Here is a 12,683-nt window from a genome sequence, read left to right as displayed (position 1 = left end):
TATCTGTCCACTTTATTTTCCTTACTTTTAGCTCCAATTGTGGGCAGGATTTCCTTTTATGTTAGCACAGATGGGCCTAAAGTTCTAAATTTACATGGTTCTTAATCCCTTCCATCTCAGAAAAGAACCCATCTTTCTTTAGAGTTCCAGCAAGAATCCATCTGGGAGGGTTTGCTTGGCAAACTTGGATCCCATGCCAATCCTTACATTAAATACTGTGGCTTAGGTGATATATACGATTGGCCACCATTGACCAGATACTTATCTCTAGAATTTAGGATTAGTCTTACTAGAACTTGGTAAAATTCTAAAGTCCACTATCTGTCCACTTAAAAATGTTTACTGGTATAACACAGAAAATGTTATAGTACTGCATTATGAGGGAAAGATTTTCAGATTTGGCTCCAAGCAACCAAAATTTCATGTGTATGTAACTAATATTCTAATTTCTGCTCCAGTCCCTCCCTTTCAACTCTTTCACTTGTAAATAATTAGTACTCTCATTTCACCTTCACACATCTGCAATGTGTTGACATAATCCCTCCTTATTCCCCAGTCATCATTGAGAAAGAACAAAGAGAGACAACCTCTACACAGTATCTCCATTAAAGAAGGATTATTCAATGCAAGGAATTAATTTGAAGGAAACAACCCCCACCCCCAGCAATGTTTGAAGTGAACTTTTAATATTCATGGACACCAGGACAGGACTTTTACAATCGGACCCTGAGATTAGAAAACAACATCCCACAACAACACCATAGGATACAGTGGACCAGCAGATGTGGAGTAGTGGAAACATACAGGTCACGATCAAAACAGACTATCCCCTCAACTACACTGATTAGATGTTAAGCTACTATCAGAAAATCACCAATTGATTAGTATGCACATTTTTTATTAAATGAATCTATCTCCAAGTAAAAATGCAAATACTTCTCCAACCAAAAGTTTTAATTAATTATTCTCAAGTTTTTTTTTTTTTTTTTTTTTTTTGTCATAGTTGTCCTGGGTGACTTGTTTAGTAAATCTCACTTTGGTTTTACAGTAACGATTCTGCTGCCAGCACAATAAAAACTAGTTGCTTCCCTTATAGAAAGCTAGCCGAACAATCTTTCTTTGAGAGCAAATGTGTTACATATTTCACATAGGCATGAACAGCTCTGGGGATTGAAAAAAAATAATAACTTGCGGAAGAAAACCCAAACAACAGTTGCCTATGATGTCTTCGAAGGTATTAGTGGAAAATACTAAAATGTATGAAATGTGGGTTTCTTGAAGGGATTTTAAACATTCATTGTATATCTACTATCTATCCTTTTAGCCTGATTTGCTCCTTCTTATCTTTTAGGCCCATTAGAAAATGTCACCTTCTTAGAGAAGCCTTCCCTGAACCATCCTATCCAAACTTGTTCTCTTTTTTGTGTCTAAAACTTGTTTTCTTGATAGAACTCATCACAATTCACAACTGTGATATTTGTTAGTTTACCTGTTTACCCAATGTTTCTCCTACCCGACCTTAAGCTCCACGATGCAGGGCCCACCCCATCTTGATTACCATATTTTCCATAATTTCTGGTGTATTGCAACCTTTAAAGACTATCTGCTGAATAAACGGAAAGAATACCAGACTCAAGAAGATGGGCCTTATTATTATAAGAGAGGTGAGCAAGAAATTTTTTTCTTCCTATGGTTACACAAGGTGAAAGAAATGGTCTTTACCACACTGAATCAATAAAATGAGTGGACATAGTGGCTATAATAGTTGATAATTTCAACATTAAAAGTTCTCTAAATATTAAAGTTTAAATTTAGGGTGCTTAGGATTTTGTCATTTTTAAAAATGTTATATAAATAGAATTTTGGCCTAAAAAGCAATGATACCAAAATATTAAATAAAAACATTTAATTCCCTTTTGAGTGTGTGTCAAATTCAATACAAATCAATAAAGCATTTTTCTAGGCTGAAAGGAACCAGTGTTACATTTTGAAGGCAACTGATTGCAAAAAATATATAATCTACACTAAACTTTATTTTTAAAAACAACTTTAAGATCTTATTCTATAGTCAATGTATTGTAATAATGATGTCTTCTTTATAGCCCAAGATACCACAACAAAGCAATGGCACAATCAATGAAGTTTTGTGGTTTTGTTTACTCTTTGTATCATCTTCATACACCAGTAAAAAATAAACTCTTTAATAAATAAATATATAATAAATATTTGCAAATTGAAAATGTATAAATAGGTCCATTCTTTTAAAAAATGTTCCAGCTTGGTGTGGCATATTTTGTAGTCCATGGTCACCCAGGATGTTGTATGTTTGTTGTTGTTTTGCTGTTGTTGTTTTACATGCAATGCCATAACTTGCAAAATCCTACAAGTTCCTCAGAATTTTCGAGGCAATAATCATGGCCAACTATGTCAGTCCATGTCTTCAACATGAAGTATCTATTTTTAATGTAACATTCAAAGTAAACATAATCCAAAGAGGTGAGGCACCAGCAGCAAACTAGGTGGAGTTCCCTTTATCCAGAATTGAGCTGATTTTTTAGCTTCCTTGTACTGGTTAAGGATTGAGCCAGTGAACCGAATGAAGTAAACTTAATCCACTTATAAAGAGTGATCTTGATCTACTTCAAGTCAATTTTTTTTCAGTCTTCTTTCCAAATTTAATCTCCCAGTAAAAATCAGACAATAATATTCTGAATATCTTCCTTGCTTATTATTATTTAATGATGGGAACTATGAGAATAAAAGGACAGTTGTGGTTTCATTCTTCAATAAAGACACTACCATGCTTCAAGTGTACATCAGTAGGTCCTTGTACAATTCGGGAACTCTTTCTGGGTCAACTGGTCTAGGCAAGAAATGTGTGAATTTTTGATGTCTTTTGGACCTGGCACCATCTCTTGGAGTTCCATCTTTGTTGAGTGCCACAAAATACCTTCGGCCAGTGTCTCCATGTTTATATATGTTAGATGAGTAGGTATTATACCAATTCTCTTCAAATTGCTCCCTAAAGATGCATTCAGAAGTCAGTTTCTCCTAAAAAGAAAGAAATGATAACTACAATTTTTAAAAAATCTTTGAAATTATTTTCTTACAAAAGCTTCAATTCTATATTTTTATTTGTTTGCCTAAAAAGAAAGAAAAAATTATTTTGTTTTTTATTTTGGTTGTATTAATATATTACCTAGAATTAGTTCTACAAGGTGACTTCATTCAGCAGTTTAATTCAAAGAAATTTTAAGTCAAATGTCATTTCCCAATTTTATTTTCAAATACTTAATAAATATTCTGAATTTTTCCATGCTCCATATTCTCACTTCTTGCCATCATCACCACCAAAAAAACCTTTAATTTATCTTATTTCATCATTTGATGCTGAAGTTATATATATTAAGTCTCTGTTCTCAACATGGAATATTTAAGATTTTGCTAAGATATGAGTTCTGAATTCAAAATCATCATTCCAAATAATAAATTTTCTTATGAATTTATTAATTGTTTGATAAGACATTCCCCATGATTAACTTATATCTGATATATTACTATTAATTTATAGTAAAACCCCAATGATTTCTCATCTTTTCAAGATGTACCATATGTTGTCCTAAAGGACAGATCAGAGTTGCTTATTTGCCCCCGCATATACATGAAAATTATGTATATGTGTTTTCTCTATTGTAATCCTACTTTTATGATCACTGCACGTGGAATTATTTTTCTCTTTGTGAAGAGCTGGTTTAAAAAATCCCTGGAAAATACAAATTTTATCCATACATAAAATAGATATTCATCTATTAATTGAAATATTGCAACCAATTTTCTTCAGTGTATATTAAGCTTCTAGCTGGATATTGGTCTCAATTGAAATTTTAAACAAAAGAAGTAACAGTGCCACCGGCTTAGTCATAAAAAGTAAGTTCTCTATGGAAATAGTTACAGAGAATTCGACTTTCAGAAGGGATTTCATGTTAGAAGAAGGATGGGAAAGTGGCACATCTTTACATCTTACTAATTTTTTCCAAATTACAAATTCAATTGAATTTGCAACTATAAATTCAGTTTGCCTAGATATATGAAAATTTACAATGCTGTCGATTTTAATTTCTATATAAGAATATTTCATATACTTCTCACAAACATTATTGATAGATATTTTAATCACAAAACAAAGTAGTCATAATTTCAAGAATTATAATAATAATAAAAATACGTACTGATCCATAAAGTTCTCCTTTGTCATTCATTCCAAGGTAAAGACCACTGTCCACACCTCTAATACTGACAAGTCCCACCGCCACACTGATGAATTCTAGGATACCTAAATTTATAAATAAAATAGTGATTTGTATTTATGAATGCACATATAACTAATAAAAAGCTTATAAATCATAGTAGTGGTTGTTGTAGTAGGCCAATGTTGATAAATATATTGATATATACAGAAGTCCTTAATCAACTGAAAAGTACTATTCAACTATTACGAAATCCCACTTCTCAGATGGAAAAAAAGGACTAAAATGGAAAAAAGTGTTCATTGTAGTATAACCTTAAGGGAATGAAACCCTAAACCAGACAAACCTGGGTTTGAATTCCAGTTCAGTGATTTACTAGCGAGGTCCCAGGCAAGTCATTTGTCTTCTTTGAACTCCAATTTCCTTATGTGTACAACAAATGAAATGCCTCCCCAAAAGGAAAGGGGTGAGGATTAATGCATGTATGCATTCAACAAATAGAAGCTATTAATATCATAAAATAAATATAATATTTTTGTTCCACTAGTTAATTATAACCTTTTTCTATTAGTTGTTTTGCTTTTGCTTACAATGAATCAAGTTCATCTTTTTCTAACAGGAGCATACTTCACATGGGTATAAAAGAGTTTTATAGTTTATAAAAGGCTTGAACTTATATTTTTTCATCTGTTCTTAAAAACAATTGCTTAAGATATGTAGGGAAGCCAGGCACAGTGGTGCATGCCTGTAATCCCAGTGGCTCAGGAGGCTGAGGCAGGAGGATCTCCAGTTCAAAGACAGCCTCAGCAAAATAGTGAGGCACTAAGCAACTCAGTGAGACTCTAACTCTAAATAAAATACAAAATAGGGCTGGGGATGTGGTTCAGTGGTCCAGTGCCCCTGAGTTTAATCCCCAGTACACTCCCCCACAAAAAAAGATACAGGAAAGACATTATTATCCCTACTTTACAAATGAAGAAATTCAGCTCAGAAGTGTTTGTTGACTTGCCTAAGGTATTTAATGTTTGCAATTGATAGAACTGATACTTGAAGTTACATCTTCTGAACCCTAATTCAATGTTTCTACTCCAGAAGGCTGTTTCTTGAGGATCACACAGTAGTTTCAAAAATGTAAATGACAAAATATGTTATTTTTTTCTATGACATGGTTTTAAAAAAATAAACTGTATAGTTCACAGAAGTACAAAGACTTTACAATTCATTACATGTTATAGCCAAATATCAAGAGCATAGAATTCAGGTAGATTTTGCTATCATTAATTTTCTAGAGTCATTTTAATTTATCAATAAGAAATTAGTTTTGAAAACTTTCTACTTAGTACACTAATATACCACAGGTCAAAAAAAATTTAATGCCTCACTCTGCCTTATTCTTTTTTTTTAACTAACCTTTGGACTAATGCCTTTGTCTAGTTCTTCCCCTTAGCTGAAAACAGTTTTCACCACAGTTTCTAGCTTGGATCTGCCTTCCTCAATAACTTTCTACTTTCACCCCTTCACCCATCTTAAGCGCTACAAACAGTATAAATGTGTACCATTTAGCCTGACTCTTGCTTTTAAGTAATTTCTTGATTTATTGTACAGGTTCCTGTTTGGACACGTGATACTCCCAAGGCCAAAGGAAAGTACAGAATCTGACTATTTACTGATATGGTGGTCTCTATTCTATCCAAAGCTTAATTCACTCTGGCAGAAACATAGATTCTTAGCAAGACAAACTAGCCCTTTCAAACTGTTAGGAGATCATGTAGAATACTAGAGCTATCAAGAATCTTATAGCAACAATACACTACTAAATAGTCTATAGGTGGCTTGAAAGAGCCGATGTCCTTAATTGAGGGCCAAAAGCAGAGGAGAAGATAAGAAGTAGCAGAAAGATCTAGACTCCATAAGATAGCCCTCATGTTGACAATTGTATAGTGGGGGAGTAAAAGAGAATCAAGCCTCTGCCAAGCTCATCAATGAAAGACTCTGTTAGTAACAAAATACAGGCCTAAAACATAATTGATATGAAAATATAATCAATGCCATTTTATCCAGGCTTTAGTTACAAATGTGTAATTACTTCAAATCATATTGAATATTTGTTAATTAAAAGTATACTATAGTTGATATACATGCAACTTAATTTCCTTTAAGTATCTGATTTATATTAAGATACTCTTGTCTTTTAAAGTACAGGAACTGCTTAACTAATTAGAATGTAGAATAGAACCAATTTTCAAGTATGATAGATTGTAAGTTTAATTTCCAGATATGTTAATTATATTACATCTCACCTAGTATGCCTTTCCTGGAAAACTAAATGGTAAACCACCTACATTTCAATCCTCCCCTCAATATAATGCTGTCACCTTTCCAACAAACATGTGATTGTAAAAAGAAAAAAAAGATTACATGTGTTCTTAGAATAATTATACTCAATAGTTTCAACTTTATTAAACAGCATTCAAAACAAATAAAAAATAAACAGCATCCAAAACAGTTTACATAACCATGCATAAATAATGGCTCATAGAACTGATGGGAAAAAGGTTATGTGTTTTCATGTTCCTCTTAAAGATTTTAGCCACACTTTATAATTCTGATCCTTTTTCTCCTCAAGGAAATAGTATACCACAGAGTAATTTGTAATCGTTTGATTTCTAAATGAGATTTGACAAGTCTTTCTTATTTATAATATGAGGTGGCAACTAAGCTAATTCCTTTACAAAGGGTGGACATGAAAAACTTTCCTTAAGAGGTAATCACAGATTTTAGATAGATTTTCTAATGCCCAGTGTCCCATAAAAAGACTTGGAGGTACTTTGTCTTTCTGGTATCATTTTCAAAGCCAGCCTTTTTTTAAATCATAATAAACAGGTGAGTCAACCCACAATGCAACCACATCAGACAAATCTAGGGAGAATAGGGGAGAATAAAGGAAAAGGCTTTAAAAGAATATGTTTGATCTTAAGCTGAACTTTTTTTCTTAAAGAAATGATTCCATGTTTACATATTAGGTAAAGTCTTCCTACTGTACTTCTGTACAGAACAACTCTGCTATAAATAAAGAGCTAACTCAGATAGGAAATTATTTAACCTCACTGAGACCTCTCTGTGTTCTATTGATGTGGTTTTGAAATTTAAAAATATAGAATTCTGAGTTTGTAGTTGATCATAGCCAAATTAGTATAGAATTATCAGAAATGGTTTTAAATATCTCAAGTAGCCATACTTGAGCTTTGTTAAAATTCTTACTTTGATGACACAGAAACGAGTATAAAAGAAAAAGAGAAAAATACTAATTAGTAATTGAGGCACTAGCAAAAGAAGACAAACACAGAGAGAAGCATACAATGTTATACATGTTGGATATGAATTTTCTTCTCACCTATACACCCGCTAGTAAATTGTGATGTCTAAGCTATTGAAGGCCACTAGGATGCAGTATAATGTACCATAAAGAAGCTGTTCATTACTTTAGACTACCAAACTAATCTGGGTTATCTTTCTTTTATGTAACAGTGAATATTTTGTTCCTATATATAGTCTCCCACCATAGCATGACTTAAGCCATCACAAACTGACTGAAATCAGTCTAAATAATATCTTTGCAATTACAATTTTAGTTTAAAAACATGCGAGCAAGATGATAATTCTAATAATGCAATATCCACTCATAAGGGAATGGATTTAAACATGAGTTGAATGAATATTATCAAGTCTACAAATATGTATTAATCTCCTCAAATTGAGTCAATCTTATAAAGAGACACAAAGCAGAAGGGACAACTCATGTCACTGAGGTGATTACATTTGAATTAAAAACCCCTTTAAGGGAGAATTTCCAAGGTTATATTGTGTATCACAGGGGGGAAATCTGAATATTACCAAAGCTTAACTTCTACCTGCTCTACCTATAAGAGTTATCACCTTTTGTGTCCATTTTTAAACCTTTCTGAGAGATGGAAGATTTTTCTGTAATAAGCAGAGGTAAAAGGTAAAAGAGCTGAGCCACCTGGTGTCAGCAAAGTTCTTTAGAATCAGAATCTCAGCTTCCTCAATTAAAAAAAAAAAAAAAAAAAAAACTTTCCAAAAGTGACCCCAGGTTGGCCACTAGGTCATGACACTCTTGACTCATGGTCAATGGGAATTTGGAAGAGATCAGTGGAAGCAGCAAACATATGGTTTTAAAAAGTTAATTTTCTAAGCCTTTAAGTGCTACCAAATGACCACCACATGCTTATTTCTACATCTAAAGTTACCAATGTCCCTTAAATGGAGATTTACACTTCTCCAAAGTTTAAATGAGTACTACAAGTCAAAAGAGAAACAAGATCATAAGAACAAGGGAATAAGGACAAGATAGAAGAGAGGGCCATCTAGAAATGAGATTCTTAAAGAGTTTCATGGTGCAAAGGAAGGGAAAGGAGAATGTGTTGTGCTTATACAGAACTGTAAATGTTATCTTTTTTTTTTCAGTTTGATGAATCTCTCCAATGATGCCACAAATCAGATAATCAAAATTCCCCCCCTTGAGAGTGATAGCAAGTTAACTGATATAATGAGAACTTTAGCTATGAGGAAAAAATCCTGGGCTGTTATAACCAGAAAGCACCTAATTTAACTCATGGTTGTGCAGACAAGAAAAATAATATTCATACTGAGGAGGGCACTTACTAGTTATTCAACTAGTTAGAGAGTAATTAACATTATAGACTGCAAATCTATCACAGGCTGTCTTGATCTTTGCTTGTTTCTTTTAACCCCTTTCTTCTCTGAGGCACTGTCAGGGGTATTCTGAAACCTATGTGTTCCCACCCATATCTTCTTTCGCTTCCCCATTTCCTCTTACTTAAGGTCAATACCAAGATCACTGCTTTTCAATTTCGCAATTTCTAAAGAGGTACTGGGCTGAAGTACTAGGCATGCTCAGTAGCTTTTTTTTTTTTTTTCTTTTTTTTCTTTTTTTTTTTTTTTTTTTTGGCTCACTCAAATAGAACTCCAGCTCAGAGAACTGCAGCCAGGTGAGCTAGACAGTAGCAATGGTGCCCATGGAAAGTTAATCTGTTACTTCTTCAGGTGAACATTTACAGTTTTCTAGAGGTAGATACTCAAATGCTTGCTTCCTGTGCAAGGGCAACCTGCAGAGCAGTAGCCACGGGTGGATAATCAACTCCATAACTGCAGAACATGCTTAAAGAAGAAGAATACTTCCTGTTATTAATGTTCAAAAAGTGGATGGTACTAGGGTGAGTGTGAAAGGACACAGGAGAAAAATAACAGGAATTTGAAAATAATAATAAACTGCCTGAGAGGAAAGAAGTACAAGAAAAAAATTAAGATTCTGAGTCCAGGTCTTGGTGTTCCAGGCATTCAAAAAAGCAGAATAGAAAGATTCACCCAGACCACTCATCCTTTCTCCTCCTGCCCCAGCATCTGGAGCTGCAGGCCTGCTAGAGGCTACAGATGCAAGCAGATAGGAAAAGTCCTTCCTGCCCCTGAGCTAGATCATCCTTCAGCCTCAGCCTGCATCTTGCGCTGGATGGGTCTAGGGGAACACTGGGTTGCTTGCAGTCCTGACACCCTTGACAAACGTGGAGGGAGGTACAAGGGAAGGGGAAGAGGAGCCAAGTTTGGGGGACACAGGCGGGATGCCAGTACCTACCGAAGAGGCTGTGGTCCTGCCGAGTGCCCTGAACGCTGCCATCGGGCAAGATCTGCAGGTGGAAACCGGTGCGACAGTAGAGCTGCCGGCGGCGCAAGATGCCATGCAGGTGCGCCAGCTCCGCAGAACCTGGCCCTCCGCGGGCGCCCCGCTCCGCCGCTCCCCGGCGCTCGCCCAGCAGCGGCGGCCGTTCCCCGGCAGGAGGCAACAGGAAGTGCGAGCCCACCTGCTGGCCCAAGCCCTCCAGGCCACCCAGGAAGCCCCCAACTTCAGCTAAGGGAGCCATGGAGAGGCCTGAGGGAAAGGGTGAAGATCCGGAAAACAAAAGACCCCCCAAAAAATATGTAGCGGAGTGTCGAGGGGGATGGAGAGAAATTATAGTAAAACAAGCGCAAAAAGTTAAGGCCAGGTTACTCCTGTAAGGTCGATGCAGGGACTGTGCACTGAGAATGCAGGGAAGCTCTCACTGTCTTGGAGCGGTCTTCTCTCCTTGGGTAGGTGAGAGCTGGCTGCTGGCTTTGCAGAAACATCTGTAGGTGCCGCTGCCAGTACTGGGCTGCGACTGGGGCTGGTGCTGAGGCTGGGGCTGGGGCCTGGGGGCTGGGGCTCCAACTCCGCAAACTGATCAGATCAGAGTCCTGTGTACATACACACCGAGTATATATGCGGGTCCTCTTGACATATGCTAATCAAGTCCTTTCATGCGAGCTGGGGAGGTTGGTTCTGTTTGAAATTTTAAACCGACCTCTTCTCAACACGTTTCTGCTCTTCGGAAGTGACCAAAGGGGACCCTTGATGATTCTATACCCATGCACTCTTCAAAAATCATTCCTGCACTTGCCAAAGTCAAACAGCAAATTCGGGGAGGCTCAGTCGAGGTCCCTCTTTGAGGTTGTCTTTGGGACATGGATGATGCTGTTTGGCTGCTGCTGTGCAACCTACTTTGATGTGAGCCCCTTTTCAGTGATAGATGGCTGCGAAAAGGAGCCCAGTTTGGCAGTATACAGAAAAGGGGGGGGCAGAAAAGGAGGAGGTGGGTGAGGGAAAAAAGGAGAGGAGGAGAACTGTGCTTCTTGGGAACTGCTGGGAGCCTGCAGTGGACAGGTGCAAAGAAAGGTAAAAGAGGGAGAAGGAAAAAGGGCGTTACCTGAGGCTTAGACCTGCCCAGACACACATGAAAGGAAAATCAAAGCTTTGACAGTTTAACTCACTAATTTTAAAACACTAATAAAATGTACAAGCATTACTCTTTTCTTTTATCATTTAGATGGGGGATTTTCTTTACATAATCAAGGTTAGGTTAGGAACACCCTCCCTCCCTTCCCAAGATCTCTTTAATGTTTATCTTTACTCAGATAGCATATGATATAACTAAGACTGACTTATATCTAAATGGAAGTTTGAAATTGTATGCTAAGTTTTTGGTCATTTAATTAGCATAATAAAATAGCAAAATATACTCATGAATCAAGGGATAAAAATATATACACAGAAAGAGATGGTCTATATTCTTATATTTTGCCACGAAGAGAAAAATGAGTTTATGGAATAGTGACACCAATGATGAGCAGTCTTTGGGGCTCTTATCCAATGTAAGAGCACTTCTCTGTTCTTCTTAGATGCATTTTCCTAAAGGCTAGCTTTTGTTGTTGTTGTTGTTCCAATTTCAATTACAAAGTCTTTTAAAAAATCAACAACTAAATGGAAACAGTGTTGAATCTTGATGCATTTTGAAACTTCAAAAGTTACTGGTAAAATCTGAGCATGCCTGTACACATTTGTAAAACAAAAGCCACTGAAGTGAGGAAGTTAAAGATTCAAGTCCATTTGGGGAAGGGAGGGGGCATGGGGTAATTAATGATGGTGGAATGTGATGATCATTACTATCCAAAGTACATGTATGAAGACACGAATAAGAATTATAATTCATTCTGCTGTCATACATAAATTAAAATTTACATAAAAAAAGAAAAAAAAGATTGATGTCCATCTAAACATTAAAACTTTGGTTTTGTACCAATAGTTAAATTTGAGATCCTTCTGTTAAAATTTTTCAGTGGCTGAGGAGTTGAGAATCGTTCAACAGATTTATGCTTCCCCTGAGCAAGAAGTTTTAGAGAATCACTCAAGATTAGTTTTTTAGGCATGTTTCATGGTCTGTTCAGCTGGGAGCTCAGTTGGATTTGACTGGTTTATTTTATTTTCTCTGAAGTTTTTTTTTTTTCTAATTATTTGGCAGGTGTTTTAAAGTAGGTAAAGTTACACCTTTTCATCACTGCAGGCCTAAGTACTGACCCTTGTGCAACTAAGTTATAAAAGAGTCCTTAAAGTAAGTGATTTACTATTGATAGATATGAAATAAAACAAAAACACTGGCTAAAACAATAAACAAATAAATCACTTTAGAAACAGTATGCTGCTAAGTCTGTTTTAAGGGTTGTACCAGGTAAATGTCATATCATTTCACCTTTCAAATAATAGCAGTCTGTCCTGTGGTAGGACCCCCAAATCCACCATAATCAAGATTTCAAAGCACATCTGTGTAAACATTATCACATCAGTGTAAAACATCAACCAATGAGCTTTTACTTTGAACCAAATCTTCTTAATTGCAGTGTTAAATCAAAGAAAGTTAGATCAAAGTTGTGTGAATCTCACAGCAGGATAACTGAAGTAGCCAGAACATACATTGATCACTTTTAAAGAGGAGATACTTAAAGGTTTCAAACTTAGATCAAGTGCCTTTTAATGAGGTTTATTTCAAG

At 35.8% G+C, this 12,683-nt stretch overlaps 1 protein-coding gene across 1 annotated transcript; it reads right to left on the bottom strand.

The window, feature by feature from the left end:
* Positions 1–2,805: 2,805 nt before the first annotated feature.
* On the bottom strand, positions 2,806–10,204 carry Fgf20 (fibroblast growth factor 20). The gene is made up of 3 exons (XM_076852434.1): positions 9,919–10,204; positions 4,230–4,333; positions 2,806–3,051 (listed from the first exon to the last, which is right to left on the bottom strand). The coding sequence occupies exons 1-3, from the start codon at positions 10,202–10,204 to the stop codon at positions 2,806–2,808; spliced, it is 636 nt and encodes a 211-aa protein (XP_076708549.1).
* Between the last annotated feature and the right edge of the window lie 2,479 nt (positions 10,205–12,683).

This window comes from Callospermophilus lateralis, chromosome 4 (assembly GCF_048772815.1).
Source record: "Callospermophilus lateralis isolate mCalLat2 chromosome 4, mCalLat2.hap1, whole genome shotgun sequence".
Taxonomy (NCBI): Eukaryota; Metazoa; Chordata; class Mammalia; order Rodentia; family Sciuridae; genus Callospermophilus; species Callospermophilus lateralis.
This window is presented reverse-complemented; position numbering and strand designations above follow the sequence as displayed.